Here is a 20,516-nt window from a genome sequence, read left to right as displayed (position 1 = left end):
TAACTGCCACTATATTTTGTTTCATGTTTTGAAACCTTGTTTTTTGAACAAATAAAATATATTTGTGTGTATTTTATGTGCTAATAAAATATATTTGTGTGTATTTTATGTTTTTATACAGCATACATGCAAGATACTTCAAAATACATAATTGAAATATTAAAATATTCTGAAATACGGAATAATCCGTTATCCAAAATTCTCCTGGTCCCGAGCATTTTGGATACGGGATACTCAACCTGTACAAGCATTAAACTGAGTATGTGGGTAGTGATTCTTTTTTTGCAGCTAATTTTAATTTTACCTTTTTTCCTTTTAATACGAAGTATTCAAACATTCCAGAAAGAAAAAAAAATTGTTTTTACTCCCGAATGCCAAACATGTTCGTCTTTTTTTTCCCATTGATTTAGTTAGGTTAGATAATTATGGCACGCTTGGTGTATAGTGCTCAATATTGACTAAAATCTCAGATTGTGCACATTACTGATTAGATTCTTGGCAAACATCTTATTTAAAATCACCTCATTCCAAGACATGACTCGGATTACCCTAGCTGTATTTATAACTTTTAACATATTGTATACATAAAACAAACTCTTAATCCCTTTTTGATTTTGCTTACATTGAACCAAACGGGAGTGCTTTCAGAAATCTATTTCCTTCTTCTCTACTTTGAAAGTGATGAACTAAAATAGTTTAAAAATAAGTGTGGTTTCTCCTGAGCAAGGCGATCGCAATCAAATGCACAGATATTCTGATGAATGTCTTAAAATGAAAGCCAAGGAAACGCCTTGCTGGAAGGTAAAGGAACCTTTAGTCATTTTTAGGGGAATGTTTATGCAAAATGTCCCAAAGCTGACTGATAGGAAATCTATTGGGAATGTAGGACAGTGCATGTGCAGACTAGCTGGGTGGCCTGTCTGAGGATCTCAACCTTTAACTCTTTGCAGTGCAGAGCATTACATTTTAGAATAATTTAAGTTTTTTTGACAAATAAATATTTAGAGCACCCCATGTGAACATTTTATTGATTTACTTAAGAACTATGTATTACATTTTTATTTTAGATATGACTTTATTAGTAGGTTTATTAAAAAAAAATTGTGGCTGTTACGTAAGTGGTTCTAAGAGATTTCTAGTGCATATTCGTTATTGTTCAATTAAAAGCATGTTTAAAATTGTATGATCGTTTACAATTTTTACAAATTGTGCTGTTAAAATGTATAAATGTTGATCTACTACTTTTTTTTAACATGTGCACCTTATGCACTTCAGAAATATCTGTAATGGCGCGATGATTAGTCTGTAACCAAGGATGTGTTGCTGCAACATTTTTGGCAAAAACTCCACAGCTTAAGGATGTTTAGTTTTACTGGAGACTGCTGAGGAAGAAATAAATAAATGGTGTGCATGAGACCTATGCCGTTTAGGGTTAGAAGCAAATGCAAAAAATCGCTGATCATTTGTGCCTGGGGAGCACCGCATTATATGTATTTAAATGCACTATAGAAAAGTTTTTATTGATTGCTTTATATATTTTTATCTCTTGTTCCTTAACCTATGTTCATATAACCTAAATCTCCTTACCATGTAGAATAATTCAAACTTGAAATCTGAAACAAGCTCTTTGACCTAAGAGCCACCTTCCAATGGTGGAGGTGTTCTCTAACTTTCTGCAGGATAAAGGTGGAGTAAGATATAGCTTTGCATTAGTGTAAAATTAACACTACATTTTGTTTGTGTGCGTGTGTGTCTTCAATTTATCATGTTCTATTAATTGCTAAACCAGTTCTGAAAAAAAAAGAAAAAGTGGGTCAAAGTTATTTTGCAACATATCACCTTACACCATTTCCTTGTTAGTTATTTCGGATTTTAAATAATTCCAAAGTCCACAACTAGTTTAGCTGATTTTCAAATAAGAATAATCTCTGGTGCCTAGGATATAAACTGGGTTTCAAGAAAAACATTTGCTAGTAGTAGGGATAGTCAGTCTTCACATGAATGAGTTTTAAAAATTACAATACATATACACCACACAAGAAAAATAAATAAATTAATAATATAATCTATACTCAATAAAATTTCACACCAACAGGTACTTGGAATAATCAAAAAGGACAGGAAAAGAATGTCTCTGTGCGGTGCACCTGAGAAAAATTACCAATTAAAATGTAACCTTTATTAAATTAATCTAAAAATATGGACACACAACATATACACATAAACACAAACAAGTGGTTTAAAAAGGATATAAATCCTCACTCTGTACGTCCCCTACCCCGATTTACCTCCGTAATTTATATATTAGGACAGTGGTACAATGTCCCCTATTAGATGTGCACCAGTTATTTGGAGAATAAATAGAGTCTTACTGTTAGTACAAATTTTATACAATGTATCCCACCACTTGGTTTGCGGACCCCTCCCCTGGACCCCCGTTCTCACTGCTAGGCAAATTCCCAGGTGAAGCAGTTCTACCCAGTAATTTGTTTTTTAACACGTTTTTTTTTGCAGTGTGAACTGTCTGCATACCCGGATCTCATACACGGGTAAAACCCTTCTTTTTACCCGTGTTTGAGATCTGGGTATGCAGACACGGGTTGGCCCGTTCACACTGCAAAAAAAAAAAAAACAGTGTTAAAAGGCAAATTACCGGGTAGAACTGCTTAACCCGGGAATTTGCCTAGCAGTGAGATCGGGGGTCCGTTGCCGCACTGGGTAAATGCTGTGTGTAGTTCACACCAACAGTGTGAACACGGCATTATTGTAAAAAAGCTGATTGCATTGTGACTAATACATTTTACGCAATAAATACACAGCTACTTGTAAAGTCTCCCGGGACCTGGTGTATCGAGTGGGGCTGTTTGGTGCAATTTCAGCAATGATGTACAGTATAAGGACATACAGTATCTGTGCCAATGTAACTTTTTTGTAATTGAGCTGGTAAGTAACCATATTCTTTGTGTGGGGATACATATGATAGCCCGTTGATGAGGATGTCGATGGTTATATGACCTACCCCAGCATCTTGATAGGCGGAATGCCTTATAGGGGTTCCGAAGGCACCCTAAACCTCTCCCCCCTATCCGCAGTCTGACCCTAACCCTCCGCGCTAGTGCCTAAACCTAACCCTTGCACCCTGCCACCTAAACCTAACCGCCCTGCAGCCTAACTTCCCCCACTAGTGTCTAAACTTACACCCCCCCACCCATTCCCGGACCCATGCTACTGCTACCCACATACATTGCGATGCCGGCTGTCGGTATTCCGGTGTCTGCATCTTCACCTCTTCAAAGTTCTGGCACTGGTCTTTTAAAGCCAGTTGGGATACTAAACATCGGTCTTTTCTACCTAGCAGGGGTCTACAACCTCCATAGAGGGAGAATATAACATGTGGCAAACACAGTAAGCCACCGAGTAAGCCACAGGAAGCGCCCATTTGCACTTGCACCCATTCAATTGTCCCTGAAGTTAACTCGTAGGCTGCATGTAAATGGGGATTTTTATTTTCACACTAAGCAGCCTTGAAAAACTTTGTGTTGAATATTTAATAACCATGGCAGTGTGAACACCTGGGTCTGGGAACTTCTCCCGGATACTGTGTGTTAACACTCGGGTCTGTCATTGAATAGCCTGAAACGGAAATATATTTGTGTGTGTGTAGGTAGGTCCTGGTAATCATATATATATTTTCTTCTAACCCATATGTTCAAAAAGGACCAGCACTCCTATTTGATGCAATTAAAATGTAATGCTTAGGCAAGCAATAGCTACTGCTCATGGTACAAATAGAATACAGAATATCGACCTAAGTATTCTATTTGTACCATACTCCCTCCATGGAGAAAATGCTCTGTTCCTGGACTCCCCCTGGTAATGTATGATTGCCAGCACCTGTGGTGATCTAGGTAATTGATAAGAAAGGTGTTTCACCACAGGAGATGGCAATAATATATTACCAGGGAAGTCCAGGAGCAGAGCATTTTCTCCCTCTTGGAGAGTTTTTTTTTTTTTTACCGACATGTGCTGACAGGCGGTATTTCATGCCCTACCATCCACTAGGACAGGCATTCCCAACCACGGTCCTCAAGGCACACCAACAGTGCAGTTTTAGTGATATCCAGGCTTGAGCACAGGTGACTTAATTAGTACCTGAGTGATTCTGATTAAACCATCTGTACTGAAGTCTGGATATCACTAAAGCTGGCCATACATCAGAAAGATCGATCTTAAGATCGATTGCACTCATGATTGTGTACAATTTCCCTTGAAATCCCCAGCAGTCCTTGGTGGTTTTTGGACACACAATCTACACACAATCCATCATACAATCAGTCATACAATCCATCTGCTGCATGATTTTGTACACAAGATGTGCACACAATCTGCATACAATCCATCATACAATCAGTCATACAATCCATCTTATGATTGATTGTATGATTGTTTACACAAGATGTGCACACAATCTGCATACAATCAATTGAGATTGTATGATTGGGTACAATATCTTTCTGATGTATGGCCAGCTTTACAGTGTTGGTGTGCCTTGAGGACCGTGGTTGGGAGTGCCTGCACTAGGGTGTGGAGAGAGAATATAATATCGTGCCGGGCATAGCGAGGCACCGAGCCCGAAGCATGGCATGTGGATGCTGTGCACTTTTTCGGTGTTCATGTGAAAACCTATGTCAATCTTTTGACTGTTGACTTTCCCAAAGTTGACATAATGACAATGTCAACCTTTTTCAATGCCAACCTATGGCCTGTCGACCTTCAGTGGTAGACCTAATGAGAGTCGACCTAATGATCTACATCCGTCAGGTAGAATGCTGTTCGATTGTGTGTCATAATACTGTACTGAAGGGGTCGCTGGTTGGCCACATTGTTCGCACACACACTTTGGCACTTGAGAAATATTCATTCATTTTAATTGCAGATGTGTTTTACACTTTTTTTTTTTTTTTTAGATAGACATTAACGCTTACCTGTTATACAGGGTTTTGCAGCAAATAGAAGTCATCCACAGCAGCCCCTGCCACAGTTGAGTTCACGATTTCCTACCACACAGATGATCGCTTAGATTAAATGGATTTTGTCAAAAATGAGTGTGGGAGGAAGCCAGGGTATTCTAAAGAAACTTATGCCAGCTGATACAGAAAGGGTTCTTGTCAGTCCCATGAACCCCAATGCTGTAAGTCAACAATGCTCATCGCCGTGCATCTGTACTGCCCACATTATATACTGTAGCCCTCTACATTAGTGAATAAAAAAGGTAAATGAAAAGTTTACATAAATTAGTATAAATTCATTTTTTTTGCAAACTGCAGTAAAACCTAACGGTACTCTTTACTTAGAACGGCGCCCACGATTTTGATCGTGGGCATCGTTAGTAAAAAATCTCGGGCATTGAATGCACTAAAAAATCGGGTGTGATCAACCGACGAGATGCCCGCGATTTCCCATAGGGAACAATGTTAAATGTCTCAATTGACCCAATTTTCCTGTTCAATGCCTCAATTGACCCGATTTTTCCATAGGAAACAATGTTAAATGGGCCACAGAGGCCAAATAGGCACCCTGAAGTGTATAATGGCCACCCGAATTGTTAACGCCACCCCACGATCAACGTCAACCCGAAGCGTGGCGAGCGCAGCGAGCCCGCGAGGGGCGGCGGTACGCGTCCTACGACCTTTTCATACCCCCACTATCCACGTCGGCGTGGAGCTGAGAATAGAAAGTGTGGCGAGCGCAGCGCGCCACCGAGCCCGAAGCGTGGCGAGCGTACGCGGACAGCTGTGAAGCCCGCGAGGGGACGCGGATACCTGTGAAGGTATCCGCGTCCCCTCGCGGGGCTCGCTGCGCTCGCCACGCTTCGGGCTCGGTGGCTCGCTGCGCTCGCCACACTTTCTATTCTCAACTCCACGCCGACGTGGATAGTGGGGGTATGAAAAGGTCGTAGGACGCGTACCGCTGCCCCTCGCGGACTCGCTGCGCTCGCCACGCTTCGGGTTGATGTTGATCGTGGGGTGGCGTTAACAATTCGGGTGGCCATTATTCACTTCAGGGTGCCTATTTGGCCTCTGTGGCCCATTTAGCATTGTTTCCTATGGAAAAATTGGGTCAATTGAGGCATTGAACAGGAAAATCGGGTCAATTGAGACATTTAACATTGTTCCCTATGGGAAATCTCGGGCATCTCGTCGGTCGCATCGCACCTGATTTTTTAGTGCATTCAATGCCCGAGATGGCCATGATGGGCGCCCTTCTAAGTAAAGAGTACCAACCGAACACATGTATAAGGGTATAGTAGCAGCATAGTAAGTCTCATAATGATGTTTTTTATATCTATTTTACTTAAAATGTGATTATTCCCCTAATAGTTGCTGTTGCTCTGGGAAATACAGTGTAGACATGAACAGATGTGTGTTGCAACTGTTGAATGACATGCAAACCCCAAGCTTGCATGCTTTTTTTTTTTTCCTTAACATTTTGCTTCTGCCAAATCATAGAGATTGAGTTCTAAGTTCTAAAGCAAGCCTCAGCACAAAGTGGTTTGGCTCAAAGCGATGCTTGTTGTTTTGTATACTGCATTGGGTCTTTACCAGACATTAGACCCTTTAATAAAATTGAATACTGAAATGTAAAATAGGTTCCATGAAAATCACCACCCACTTACTGTCCTAAGTGAAATCTTCCCACGGCCCCATTGTACTGCTGTTTCCTGGTGTGACGTTGCCACCTACTGGATCATTTACATAAATTCATTTAAATTCAACAGTCAATCATTTCAGGTGCCTTTTTAATTGTTGCATTCCAAGGAAAATACAATTATTATACGCCTCTATGATAGTGACACCTGATGATAATCACTTGGTCGGTGGCCCATTTGTTTACCTCTTGAGGTTTCCAGTGGTACCTATATATACAGTATGCACAACATCTAGAGAGGAATGAATGTACATAGGAGTGTTCATTTATTGACTCGGCCTCATACACACTAGGCGATATTGTTCAAAATATCACTCAGAAAGGGCATTCTGAGCAACATTGTGGACAATATCGCCTAATGTGTATGCTCCGTGTCGTTAACAATGCACGGTAGTGCGCATGGTTAACAAACTCCTCCCTTGTCCAGCATATCCAGATGAGGAAGGTCCTCGTTAATGACCACCCCCTGCCCCCCTACCTGCAGTAGCTATTGGCAAATGTGTATGCCGATGCCTGCCCCCCCTGCCGTGTCAATGGCAAGTGTGTATGGGGCTAAGTAACTCATTTGTTAGCACAAGATGAATTTGTAATACTGTAGGTTACTTTCTATGTAACATTTTATCATAAACTTTCTATTTTGTTAAAACAAAGGCTGTGGCTGGTTTAAATGTAAAATATTGTATTTTTAAAATATATAACTTGTTTTCATAAGTTTTTTTTATTTTTATTTTTTTAAGATTTATAAGGCAATGACAACTTAACGGCCTTGTGATTTAAAGTTGTAGAATCTACACATGCTGATTCATACTTACCAGTTGCCAAAACACTAACTAATGTTTGCGTATGTTGGCCCTAGAACCATAGCTTTCTTTAAAATATAATATGATGATCACATTTTTTAGGCATCTCGAACTGACGGAGATTAGCATAGAAAACACTTTTCTATTAGACATTCAAGGCTCAAAAATAGCCTAATCAAAATGATATTGACTACTTACCATAAGAAATCTTGATTCTGTTCTACCTGCAATTGACTCGGTTACTGTTTGGCTGTAGCTGCATTTTAACAGATATGCTTATATCTTACTCAACATTAACCATGTATAGCAACTTTAGACTGCAGTGACAACCAATGAACTACTGTACATACTTTGGATGTTTATTTTATATTTATGTATGAAAAAGCAGATTTTCTTTTAATTTACTTAAAATATACTGATTTATACAAATGATATTAAACATTGGTTTTAACTGATTTCAAAAAATAAAAATTGTAATTTTATTTTAACCTACCGTACATACAATGTGATTAGTCAATTAAAAGAGGGGCTATGTAATCTGTTAGACTAGAATATGGAAATGAGTGGAATACATAACTGGTGCTGCTTCATTCTGGACTCGCCTGAATCCGACACTCACACCTCCCCCCATCAGGGGGATGGTTCTAGCAGAGTCCATTTTTTGCATTATAATCCACTACTATCATAAAATACACAAATGAAGCTAAAATATGTATATACTCTTTTCAGTAGTCTGCATATACTGAATGCGAATGCCCATTGCTTATAAATGATGAGTTCTGATAACATGCTCCAGTTTGTTTCTGATAATTTATTGTAACCTGTATGAAAACATTCTGCCTGACCCATGTGCTGCTGCTGCATAGTGACAGTGCCCCTTGACCCTACAATCAATTAAAAGGGATGTCCACAGTAATCTATTCCATAATGGCACAGGTTCCGCCAGCACAGAAAGTATTTGAATTCCCACCATAGAGGTGAGGAGCAGCATTATCCTTTTATTAAATAGAATATTATGTATGTATTTCTAAATTGAACGGATTGAGTAGTGCAGTTATATGTTCTAGTGTTATAAATAGTCTTCTGTGCTGTGTATGTTTAATTTCCACTTGTTGCACTGGCCCTCATTCAGATCCTGTTAGTCTGGTGGCCCATGCAAAGTACTGTTGCTCGCTGTGCATGTACAGTACAGGTCTGCAATGGCAGATGCAGGATGGCATTAAACAGTCAGTGATTGACAGTCTGATGCTGTTTGGGGGGTGAGGGAGGTGTGGCAATGGCCTCAGTTTTTGCAAATGGAGGCATTTTGCCACCGTGCATGGGAGTGAAGAAGCTAGGATTTCCATGAAAAGTATGGAGATTTCCTTGCCTCTAGGTAAGAGCTGTGGGGGATGGCTTATTTCATGAACCCAGGGTCACGTAAACTCCGATACTGCGACCTAGGATGCATTTCGGATCAGTAATACAGCAGGTGGCATTGCATGCTATGTAAGAAGCAGCAATAGTTACTCCAACCACACCTGAATGAGGGCCTTAGAAGTGTGTGATTGCTGAAATCCTTTTCCACAGAAACACAGCAGCAGTCAGTGAGTAGGGAGGCCTAAGTAATGATTTGCTGAGTAAAAAGGACTGTTCTTTCTTTCAAGTAAAGTTATTACAAGTTGTTCATCTAGGACGCCATGTATAAATGTGACTTCCAGCTCTGTGTTAAATTAATAATGTAATTGCTGTTTTATCTTCACTTATTAAATGATTTGGCTGCATACAGTAAGTCCCATCAGAATCGCTCCTTGCAGTGTGTCCTTGCTTTGCTGAGTGTTAAAGTTCTCGGCGAAGTACATGTCAGCAGTGAGCTATGAAAACATGTATATGTGGGAGGCCTGATCTCCTGTGTATGATCTCAGCCAGACAGATCTAGACTGTAATCCGGGTTACTCTCCTCCTGTTGCAATCCCCAAGGCAGCATGAGAAGCAGGGAAATCTAGAGCTTGCTTGTCTGTGTGTCAGACCTCAATTTAATTTCCTTAATAAAGTAAGATTATGAATACAGATGGTTCTTACTTTCCTTAAACTTATATTCTCAGATTACTGTATGTTTACATTGTAAACAGATAAATTCTAATTTAGTTCTCTGAAAGTTTGAATGTATATTGATTTTGTTCAGGATTGTACTCTATTCACAGCATTTTATATCTCTAAAATAAAAAAAATGTTAAACTTCTGTTTAATATTTTATATTGGCGGTTGAACTACTAAGCAACGGACATGTGCGGAATCTTGCTGGTGTACTGGTTGGTGGCTTGTCCCTAATGCTGACTGTTGACCCGATTTCTGATGGATCAGGCTGAGAAATCTTATGAAAAGTGGGCAAATCGCATGTTTTTGACGTTAGATGTGATCTGATGCACGGCCCCATGTGCATCGGACTGGAGTCTGAGATCAGGCCTGCTTGCACGTCCGACCTCTGACAGCCTCTTGGCAGAGGGGAATGGGATCGCATGCGGTCTATAGCATGTAAAAGGACTATGCGATCCTGCCCCTGAAAATGTCCCGGGTGGCTCAAGGGAGATTGGCTGCTAATTCTCCCCTCAGAGAAGTTTCAGTAATGTATGGAGGACTTTAGACATATGGTATCGGCAACAATCAAATCCTAATTCTTTCATCTGAGGAGCATAGCCAGAATAACGCATTTCATTCCCACAGATCTGCCTACAGTCATACATGCATTTATCATTACACCTAGGTTACTGCAATGCCCTCTACCTTGGTTTTCCAGAAAAATAATTGCACTGCTTGCAGCTGTACAAAATACTCTGCCATGCTAGTAACCTCCAGACACATACACACATTCTCCACTTCCTTCACTTGTTGCCTGTAAGGGGGCACACATACGGTGCGATTTTTGGCTTAACTTTTGTTTATGATCTTGACTATATCAAAATCTTAAGGAAAGTTACCCAAAAGCAGGCACAGTCTACTTTTGCTAGGGAGTGGATCATTGACTAAGGCCATGCTGCAGTACTGCACTGATCTTCTCAATTACTGCAAAGTGTAGATCAGTGTTTCTCAAACTCGGCCCTCAGGACTCCCCACAGAGTTCAGTTTCCAGGTCACCCAGCAGGTGCACGGTGTATCGCCACCTGTCCACATGTGACCTGGAAAACATGAACTGTTTGGGGTTCTGAGGACCAAGTTAGGAGCAATCCTGATAGACTGGCCGATCTAGGTACAAATGAAATTCCCCCTGTTGCAAGAGACCATGGGGCAGATGTATCAAGCCTGGAGAAGCAATGAAGTTGAAGGCGATAATGCACAAGTGAATTATCTCCCAATTGTCAAACATTTCAGCATAGTAATTTTAAAAGGTGCGCATGTACTATATAATACAATCCAGCAACATTTAGGCCCCTTTCACACGCTCCGGCTCCTGCCAGGCAGCAAAACCCTGCACGGCCAAAAGCCGTGCCATACACAGTAGTAAACAATGGTCAGGAGTGTGTCCATTCACACGGGACGGCCACGGCCCGGTTGCAGCCGGCTGTCATCACTGGAAAGGGGTTACGGTCATTAGGTCTGCACCAACTAGGTCTACACCATTAGGTTGGCATGAGCCAAGGTCGACACAAACATTAGGTCGACACAAACATTAGGTCGACATGGGCTAGGTTGACAGTCAAAATGTCGACATGGGGTTTTTCACTGTTTTTTCGTGCCGGCATGTGCCCACAGGGCGTTTTTCATGCCCTGCCATCTACTAGGACGTGGTGGTAGAATAAAATAGTGTGCCCGAAGCATAGCGAGCGATGCAGTGCACTTCAAACTGTGTTCATGTCGACTGTGTCGACATTCGGGGTAAAAAAAACCAATGAAAAGCCCCATGTCGACCTTGCCAATGTCGACATAATGCTTGTGTCGACCTAATGACCTGTCGACCTAGACATATGTTGACCTTGACCCATGTCTACCTTGCTGTTTGTCGACCTAGTGGTGTTGACCCAATGCTTGTACAGTGGCATAATCACTTTTGAGTCCCTATTTTCCATGCCCCTTTTAATACATGCTAGAATTCTGTTCGCCTTTTTTGTTTTAATGTGACATTGAAAACTGCACCCCAGCTTATTATCTATATCAGGGGTGTCAAACTCAAATTCATCGGGGGCCGCATCAGCAGTTTGGTCACCCTCAAAGGGCCGGTTGTATCTGTAGGACTATGTGTCCACTCTTTATTATCATAATAGTGTCCTTCATACAAGTATGTCCCAAATAATACCACTGTAACTCAGCAGTAGCATTTCCCTCCTGCTATTGCTGTGAACTGCAGTGCATTAGGGCACACGCTGCCTGCACAGGGGGCAGCACTCAGTCTTAGGGCATATGTCCTGCTTATTATCATGGGACACAGAAATTAATGATGGGCTGCAATGTGCCAGTGCACACACACACACACATAGGCATTGAGTTTGACACCTACCCGCTCTGATGCGTCCACTCCAGTCTGAGCTGCTCCACCACCAAGGACACAGCTGCGCTCTCACACAGGCGCATTTCCCCTCCCTCCTGTGAGTAGCGCTCCTCGCACTATCTATCCAGGAGTGGGGGGCAGCATGCTCCCGGTCACTGTGCAGTGCACACTCAGTAGTAAGTGACCTGGAGCGCGCAGCAGCAGCACCATTCACCACGACGGACCTGCTCTTTCCTCTCTCTGGCTCCTATACAGCAGGTGGGAGCGGAGGAGGGGTTGACGACCGGCGGCACTGCGCTAGAGGGCAGACGTTCTCTGGCTTGTAGGCTGCCACGCATGCGCTGAAGAGGCGGCTTTCTTGTTTAAAAAGAAAAAATCGAGAATAAAAGGTGAAGGCTGGCGGCGGCTGCGCGGGCCACATGAAGAGGTCTGGCGGGCCGGATTTGGCCCGCGGGCCTTGTGTTTGACACCCCTGATCTATATGGACTCCTAGATCCTTTTAAAGTGCTGAAGTACCTAATGCCTCCCCGCTTAGGTTGTAACTTGCACACTGGTTACGTCTCCCGAGATGCATAACCTTGCATTTATCCACATTGAACCTCATCTTCCACTTTTTAGCCCACTCATCTAGCTTGTTAAGATCATTTTGAAGTACGTTCACATCCTCTGTTGATTTTAATATCTCTACTCAGTTATGTGTCATCAGCAAAGATGGATACATTGCTGAGAATCCCCATCCCGATATGAAACCTACAAATGTCTTCTGTTGCATAACAACATATTAAGCAAGAAACCATGAAATAGCAGATTTCCTTCCATGTGCAACTCCAGTTCAGCGCCTGTTCTTGTAAAAGCAAAATGCCAAGTACATATTAGGGTTCCCTTCATTTTTACATAGACAGGACAGATTTTGTAATCGTACCAATAAGAAATACATGGAAAGTTTGTGGTGCAATAATGCATGCACATATGAAGATGCAACTTAAATGGTTTTTCTAGCTTTTACTTGCAGCATAAGAAAATTGGGTACTTGTTTAGTTTCACGGCGGCCGATATGTAGTTTTCTATATGTCATTATTGCCTATTTTCACTGCAATTTTTTGTCTCTTGCGAGAGAGAGAGAACGTGATATAGACACATACACTAGATGGACAAAAAATATTTGGACGCTCGACTATTACACCAACAGTTAACAATTATATTGTATTCAAATACATATCCGGTGATGTGGAGTGGGTCCACTTTTTGCAGCTACTGTATAACAGCTTCCACTCTTCTTGGAGGGATTGTCACAAGATATTGTGTATATATATATCTAGTGTTCCTTCTAGGAACTAGGGCGGCCAGGGCGTCGCTGCATGGACCGTGCCCGGCCGCCGGCATCACTGAAGGGGAAGCGCCGGGCATCGCTATCTACAGCTGTGTCGAGCTTCCCCGGTCACACCAGAGGGGTCGGCAGGCTGTTTTAGTGGGGCACTGCCAGAGGGGCAAGACGCATTTTCCCCTTTAAAAATCAGGCAGGGTGCAGCGCCCCACTAAAACACACTAGTGGGAACACTATATATAAATCAGAAGGCCATTTTTGAACGTTATTGAGAAAAATATCACCTAGTGTGTATGGGGCTTCAGGTTGTAATAGATGGCATACTGTACATACTGTAAGAATTGTTTTGCTTCTTATTTTAAATACCTGTCATCCGTGTTATAATGTCATGTGCCATGTCTGTATTATTGCAGGTCTAATGTACAAACCAAGGACATCGAGGCATTATTTCCTGGAATGAGTGGGGATTTCAATAGTGAGAAGTTTTCTGCCACATGGTATCTGATCGAAAATCACTCTACGTCAAGGTACTAGACAGGCCTTTTTCATAAATTTCACACACCGTGATCTAATGTTTTTGAACAAACAATAAAGGCAGTCATGATCACACAGAATGAAGCCAACAATTAAAGCAATGTATTTCGCTTCAGATTGCAGAAGAGCAGGAACAATCCATTACATCTAATAGTCCTGCTTTCTTAAAGTCTCATACGGGTGCAGCTGTTTTAGATTGTGGCTGACGCTATAGCTATACAGGTACTATGTATCATTTCTCTGTTTGTACAACTTTCACGTAGCAAAAGGTTACTTAGATTTAACGCATTTAGTGATCTAAACTGTTTGTGTGTGGTAGTAGACAGGACAGATTTCTCCTTGGCTAGCATGGCGGCTACTTATGGTATGAAACTTAAATTGCCTGAACAAAACTAGTACTAGTAGTTATTTATTACAAGGGCATTTAATATTCTTAAATGAATTCAATGGCATTTTAGTAGAGTATTGGCTGTGAATGGTTCCCTATTCCACTTACAGGCTACAAATTGTTAAACGTGCCTTAGTTTCATGTTGACAACGCAGACTTCTAGAAATTCTAAGTACAGATGTGTCAACACATGGTTTTCTCTCACATTAAACAGCCCTTTTAGTGCCAGACATCATTTTTGATTTTTTTTTTACATTAAAATGCATCTTTGCAAAATAGAGAAAATAGGATAAACCAGCAGTTTCTGCATATTAAACTGCTATGTGGCATTCCTACATTCAGTGTGACTGCTGCTGTATCTGCATATGAAATGCTACATACAGTATTACAGTGTTTTCCTGGAAAACACCGCTACGTTCCATTTCTTATGCAGATACAGTACAACCACAGTCACACACTGAATATAGGCATGTCACCTATAACTGTACTCAGCAGAAGCAGCTTGTGCGTTCCTTTCTCTCTGTTTTGTGAATAAAATGCATTTTTATGGAAAATGTTGCACACAAAGACATCCAACACTACAGAGTCATATGGTACTCACTTTATTATTTATGTATAATGTGACTTGTATTGCATGGAGGATAGATGTATGTGGACACATCTGTGGTTTGTATATCTCTATAATCCCTTGCCATCTTTTTGCTATTAAGTTATAAAGTTCTAACATTATTCTAAAACTCGTACAGCATAAGATCCCTAACATATCCCAAGTCACAAATATGGATTGATATAAATAGAACATTCCCTGTGTTTATAAAAGCCCTTGTATTTTGCGCTAACTTCTTTTACATCACCTTCTCACTGCCTGTGTGCCCTGTATTTAACCTGCAAAAGAGCGAAGCTGAAGGTATTCTGGGCATTTCTGTTTTGATTTGCTCAAGTTTGTTTTTTCCTTAAAGGAAATGTCTTGCTTCAGACTCTAAAATCTACTTTCCTGACCCATAAATACATATGCTGCGGTCTGTAAAAAGAAATGATTGTTCAACTTGGTCACACATTGTCAGTATATACAGTATACTAGCCTTGGCAATATCCACTAAGGTTACGATTACCTTAGCACATTAGGTAAAGTTTACATTCATTAATTGGTAAGCAACGGGGTCATTGTTCTTGAAAGTGGGCGACTATAAACTATTAGTACAAATTTCCTAGGAAAACCACTTCTTGAATATTTTTCTTTGGAATGCTTTGCTCAATTCAAATGTGTTCCAAACAAATTATAGTATGATTGAATAAAACCTGTACAAATACAGTAAGTATATTACAATAGTAATGTGCTTGTATATTTAAAGTCATGGGCAAAGATGCTGTTGGACAATTTACAGTTCTCTATTTTTTTTTTTATGTGCATCTTATGTGTTGTGTGTCCACATGAATTATGTTCTTATTTCTTCAGCTTTGAACAGCTCAAAACGGCAGCCAACAACCTGAAAAAACAGGCAAGCAAGAAAAATGAGGGGAATGTTGCTTATGTGAAGGGCGGCCTCAGCACATTCTTTGAGGCTCAAGATGCATTAGCAGGTAAAAACTGATCATTTATCTTACCTGAAAATTGCAGACCTAAATCCAAACCCTAGAATAATAGTTTCCTATACCTAATTCATTTTGGGAGTTTTTAAAACAAGAGTGAACATTTGTTAATTACTTTCTCTTCCCCACTGTAGTGACATTAGTGTTTGCAGTTTCCTTTACAGTATGTGCTCAAGGTCTCCTAATCTCTAGCATTACGCTACATGTGTTTGCTAGCTATTTTGATGCTAGTACAGTGCTTGTAAGTGGATCTGACAATGGAACCCCTTGTGTCCAATATTGTCATAACCTCATACTTTTGCACTGGATCGGTTTTTGTAAGTTATCTTTAAACACTTAGAGGTCAGTGGAGGCAATTGAAAAACCCTAGTGAAAAACATCATGTCAAATGTACTTAAGCACAACTCAAACGTCCGTGTATAACAGACCACTGAAAATCCTAATAGCTATTTCCTGTTTTTCTGCCAAAAAACCTGCTTGTAGGAAATAACAAAAATTCCATGTATGAGGAAAAAAACAGGTTTCTAAAGAAATAAAAGGCAGCTTTAGCAATTTTTTTTTACTATTTTTTTATGAGTATATTTTTCTTTATATATTTCTTACATTAAATATACAATTCTTTAAGCAAATTTTATAGCCACTTGTCATCTGCAAGGATAAAAAACATAAAAAACGTTATGTTTTTTCTTAGTAAAAGGATTGTGTGTGGTGTAAGGTCACAGAAATAAAAGCAAAAAATAAATCTATTTTGATCATCTGGGATCACTGTCTGATACCTACCTCTTTTACACCGCCGTAAAACCCCGGGTCTCCGGCGGGTCAGATCCGGGTCAGTGGCAGTGTAAATGGGACACGCCATGTCCCTTTACACGGGACTTCTACCCAGATCCTGACCTGGGTAGAACATGGCTAAGACCTGGGTAGAGGGCGGTGTTAATGGGTGCCATCCGACCCAGCTCCCATTTACATCAATTGGGGACGTGCAACCTGCGGACCGCAGTGTCCGCAGGTTGGACGGGGGAGGGGGGAGGCACAGACAGCCTGCGCTGCTGTCTGCTATACTCTGCAGACAGCAGCGGAGGAGGTGAATGGATGCCTGTGTGCGGCATCCATTCACCTACCGGACGACGGCTGGGGGGTGTATGGGGGCTGGGAGCAGCGTAGCAGCTAACCTTGGTGCTGGGCTGCCCCCAGCATGGCGATCGGTGTTTCCGGCGGGGATCACCGCGGTCCTGGCACTTGGAGATGATGTCATCTCCAAGCGCTGCCTCTGTCTACACTGCGGGAGGGCACTGCAGTGTAAACTGTGTAAATCCCGGATCCGAATCGACTTGGACCCTTCTTCCAAATGCCGGTCGGACCCGGGATTTGGGTAACCAGTTAATCTCTGCAGGCAGGAATGGATCAAGGCTTGGGGTGGGCCTGGGGCACGTAAGAAAGGGAGCTTAATACTGGGTTTTACAGAAGTGTTTTCTTCTTTTTGCTTTAGCCATTGTAGCTGAACTCTTTGGTGTAATGTTAAAGATCAGATTTCCGATACTTTACTTTTATATATACCCCATGTTTTATGACCCAATCATTTTGATATTTTAATTGACATTTAATGACTGTAAAATATCTGATACTGTAATATTAGAAATGTGGGAGAACATAGGTCACCTTTGATGTGGAAAGCAATGTTTGTAGATATTACCAAAGTATTCTCATGTTAAGTCTTATACTGTTTCTGCCAAATTTCAATTTCATGTATATATACACAATCATTTGTAGTATCAACAGTCCTATGTCTAGTATCAATGTTCTCTGCTAACGAATGCTAATTATTTACAGGACCATTTTAATTAGCTGCCACATTAGTGCCATATGCTGTGTGTGATCTATTTATTTTTATGGCAGTTCCCCCTCAAATTAATTAAACTGGAGACATCAGTAGGACTTTGTAATTGCATGTTTGACATTTAAAATATCGGATGCTAAAGCCTCTCAGGGGATTGCACAGGAAAATCTGAAAATGGTAAAAAAAAATTTAAATTGGGTAAATTTTTATTGAAACAAATGAAGATGAATATACATCTGTACTGTTTACAAGCAGTATTGTCATTTATAAATTGCATCAGTTTATGCATAGAGGGACAATAAAACACATGCAAGCATTTCGACACGAATCAGACTCTAGGTGTTCTTTGTGGCAAGGTTAAGCGTCCATAGGTGATGTCGAGAAATGTTCAATGGTAGCACAGATGCACATATGAAACTGTCAAGTAAATTTTTTCCCTTAACAAACTATCCCGGTACTCATGTCTTGAGTACCATCTCCCCTCCCACCAACAAGTAGAAAAAAATTAGAGAGAGGAAGAAAAGAAAAAGAAAAGAAGAAGAGAATAAAATATGTATATCTAGAAGATAGAGCTGTGTAGGCAAGTAGCACGCCAACCGCTGGGAAAACAGCAGGGTGTAGTATAATAGTCATCCAGCACCCCAGGTAGGGGGGCATTCTTATTGTGCTGAGGTAGACGGGGATGCCGTGACACGGGTCAAGATACAAAGGGAGGGGGGAGGGGGTGGGTGGACACCATCAAGGCTCCGCTCGCGGATGATCATCGAGCTGTATGTTTATGTCATGGGGTCAGCGGGCAGGGCCAGCCTAGAGGAGGTCCATCCATCCCACTTGGCAGCATAGGGAACGAGCGAGCCCCTTGACCTGTAGGTAAACCTCTCGTGGCCCACAACCTCATTGACAAGCGCCCTCCAATGGTAAATATTCGGGCATGACACGTCGAACCATTTCCTGGCTATGAGCACCTTAGCAAGAGCAGTAAGGCAGAGGACATATTTATAAACTGGGGGTGAGTGAGACTCCTGTAGTCCCAAAGCAAACATACAGTATTTAGAGTCAAAGGGAGGGAGAGACGGCTCCGTGAGGAGTGCATCGACCCAGACCGCCTCCCAGAAGGCCAAAATCGGCAGGCAAGACCATAACATGTGCCAGAAGTCGGCGCCAGGTGTCGCGCATCTGGGGCAGGCGTCATCCGGTCTAAGCCCCGCTCGCAGCATGGAGACTGGGGATCTATAGGCTCTATGCAATATATAAAATGACACTTGCTGGTATTTCAAGCAGGGGGTAGCGTACCTGACTGAGTCTAGAATCTCGGCCCACTGTTCCCCATCAAGTTCCCCATCAAGTTCCCCAATACTGAGCTCCCATTTAGCTTTAAGGTGGTCAAGGCTATTATTGTCTGTTCGGCTGATAATGCATTTATAAATGGTGGAGACTTGCTTTGTGGTGGCCAGGGACTGGAGGAGACTTTTAATTGGGGAGTCGGAGGTAGAGGGGGGGGGGAGTCACCGAACTGAGTCCGGGCCGCATGTCTGAGTTGTAAGTATCTGTAAAAAGATCTATTGGAAATCTGGAGCTCCTCTGAGATTTGTTGGAATGTTTTAATGGTGCCCGTAGAAAAGAGCTGTGAGATTGATGTGAGGCCTGCCCTCAACCAGAAACCATCAGAGGAGAGCTGTTTGAACTCCGGGTACGACCTGTTGAACCATAGGGGAGTCTCCCCATCCACCCCATCCCAGCCGCATATTTTGTGGGATTGGCGCCAGATGAGTAGCGCCTGCCTGAAGAGAGGGGACAGATTAGGTTTAAAGGGGGAGGAAAGAAGAAACTGAAGGGGGGGGAGGCGGGACCCCACACACTCGGCAAAGGAGCCCTCAAAAGTAGGGCCTGATCTCCCCATTATCCAGTCTGATATATGTGCCAGTTGGGCTGCAAAGTAGTAGAGCCTGAAATCGGGGAGTCCCAAACCCCCGTCTGCCCTCGGCTTAGTAAGAGTCTTGATTGTGATCCTAGGGGGCCTGTTTGCCCATATAAAGGAGGAGAGGAGCGTGTTGATGGCCAGGAATACATGTTTGGGAATGTAGATCGGGGAGTGTTGAAGTAGGTATAGATACTTAGGGAGAATAGATATTTTTATAAGGTTAATTCTGCCCATGACTATCAGGGGGAGTTTCTTCCACTGGTGTATTTTATTCTTTAGTTCCCTGGTGACCGCATGTATGTTGAGATCTACAAAGTCTGTAATGGTAGGGGTTACCCAGACCCCCAGGTATTTAAACCTGAGGACCCACTGAAGTGGAGAGGCAGTTGGTGGCCTGTCCGGTATTACACCGGACAGGGGGAGTATACTGGATTTCCCCCAGTTGATGAGGAGTCCCGAAAAGATGCCGAATGATTGTATTATCTGTAGCATCTCTTTCAGGGAGGCCGCGGCATCGTTTAGAAAGAGGAGGGTGTCGTCCGCGTATAGTGCGACAACATCTTCCCGACCACCCAGGGGGATGCCCCGGATCAGCGGAGAGTCACGGAGCATGATTGCCATGGGTTCAATGGCAAGGGCAAACAGGGCCGGTGATAATGGGCAGCCCTGCCTGGTACCCCTGCCCAGTGAAAACGCCCCTGTCACATAGCCATTGACTGAAATACGGGCCACCGGTGAGGAATACAACAGCTGCACCCACTTTATAAATTTAGGACCAAAGGCAAACCTGCGCATGACCTCCCAGAGATAGTCCCACTCCACCGAGTCGAAGGCCTTGGCAGCGTCCAGGGACACCACCACTGCCTCTGAACGATCCGCTCCGCCCCCTTGTAAATGGCAGAATAATCTTCTAAGGTTACGAGTGGTGGAGCGGCCCGGCATGAAGCCAGAT

At 42.2% G+C, this 20,516-nt stretch overlaps 1 protein-coding gene across 1 annotated transcript in view; it reads left to right on the top strand.

Annotated features, from left to right (window-relative positions):
* The window catches only part of EXOC2 (exocyst complex component 2), a 144,892-nt gene that overhangs the window by 27,013 nt on the left and 97,363 nt on the right, over positions 1 to 20,516 (top strand). The window contains exons 4-5 of the mRNA XM_083188026.1: positions 13,708 to 13,821; positions 15,673 to 15,797. Coding sequence (XP_083044152.1) covers positions 13,708 to 13,821; positions 15,673 to 15,797 — 239 coding nt within the window. The remainder of the gene's footprint in view (positions 1 to 13,707; positions 13,822 to 15,672; positions 15,798 to 20,516) is intronic.

Source organism: Crinia signifera, chromosome 5, assembly GCF_055691185.1.
Source record: "Crinia signifera chromosome 5, ASM5569118v1, whole genome shotgun sequence".
In the NCBI taxonomy this organism is placed as follows: Eukaryota; Metazoa; Chordata; class Amphibia; order Anura; family Myobatrachidae; genus Crinia; species Crinia signifera.
This window is presented reverse-complemented; position numbering and strand designations above follow the sequence as displayed.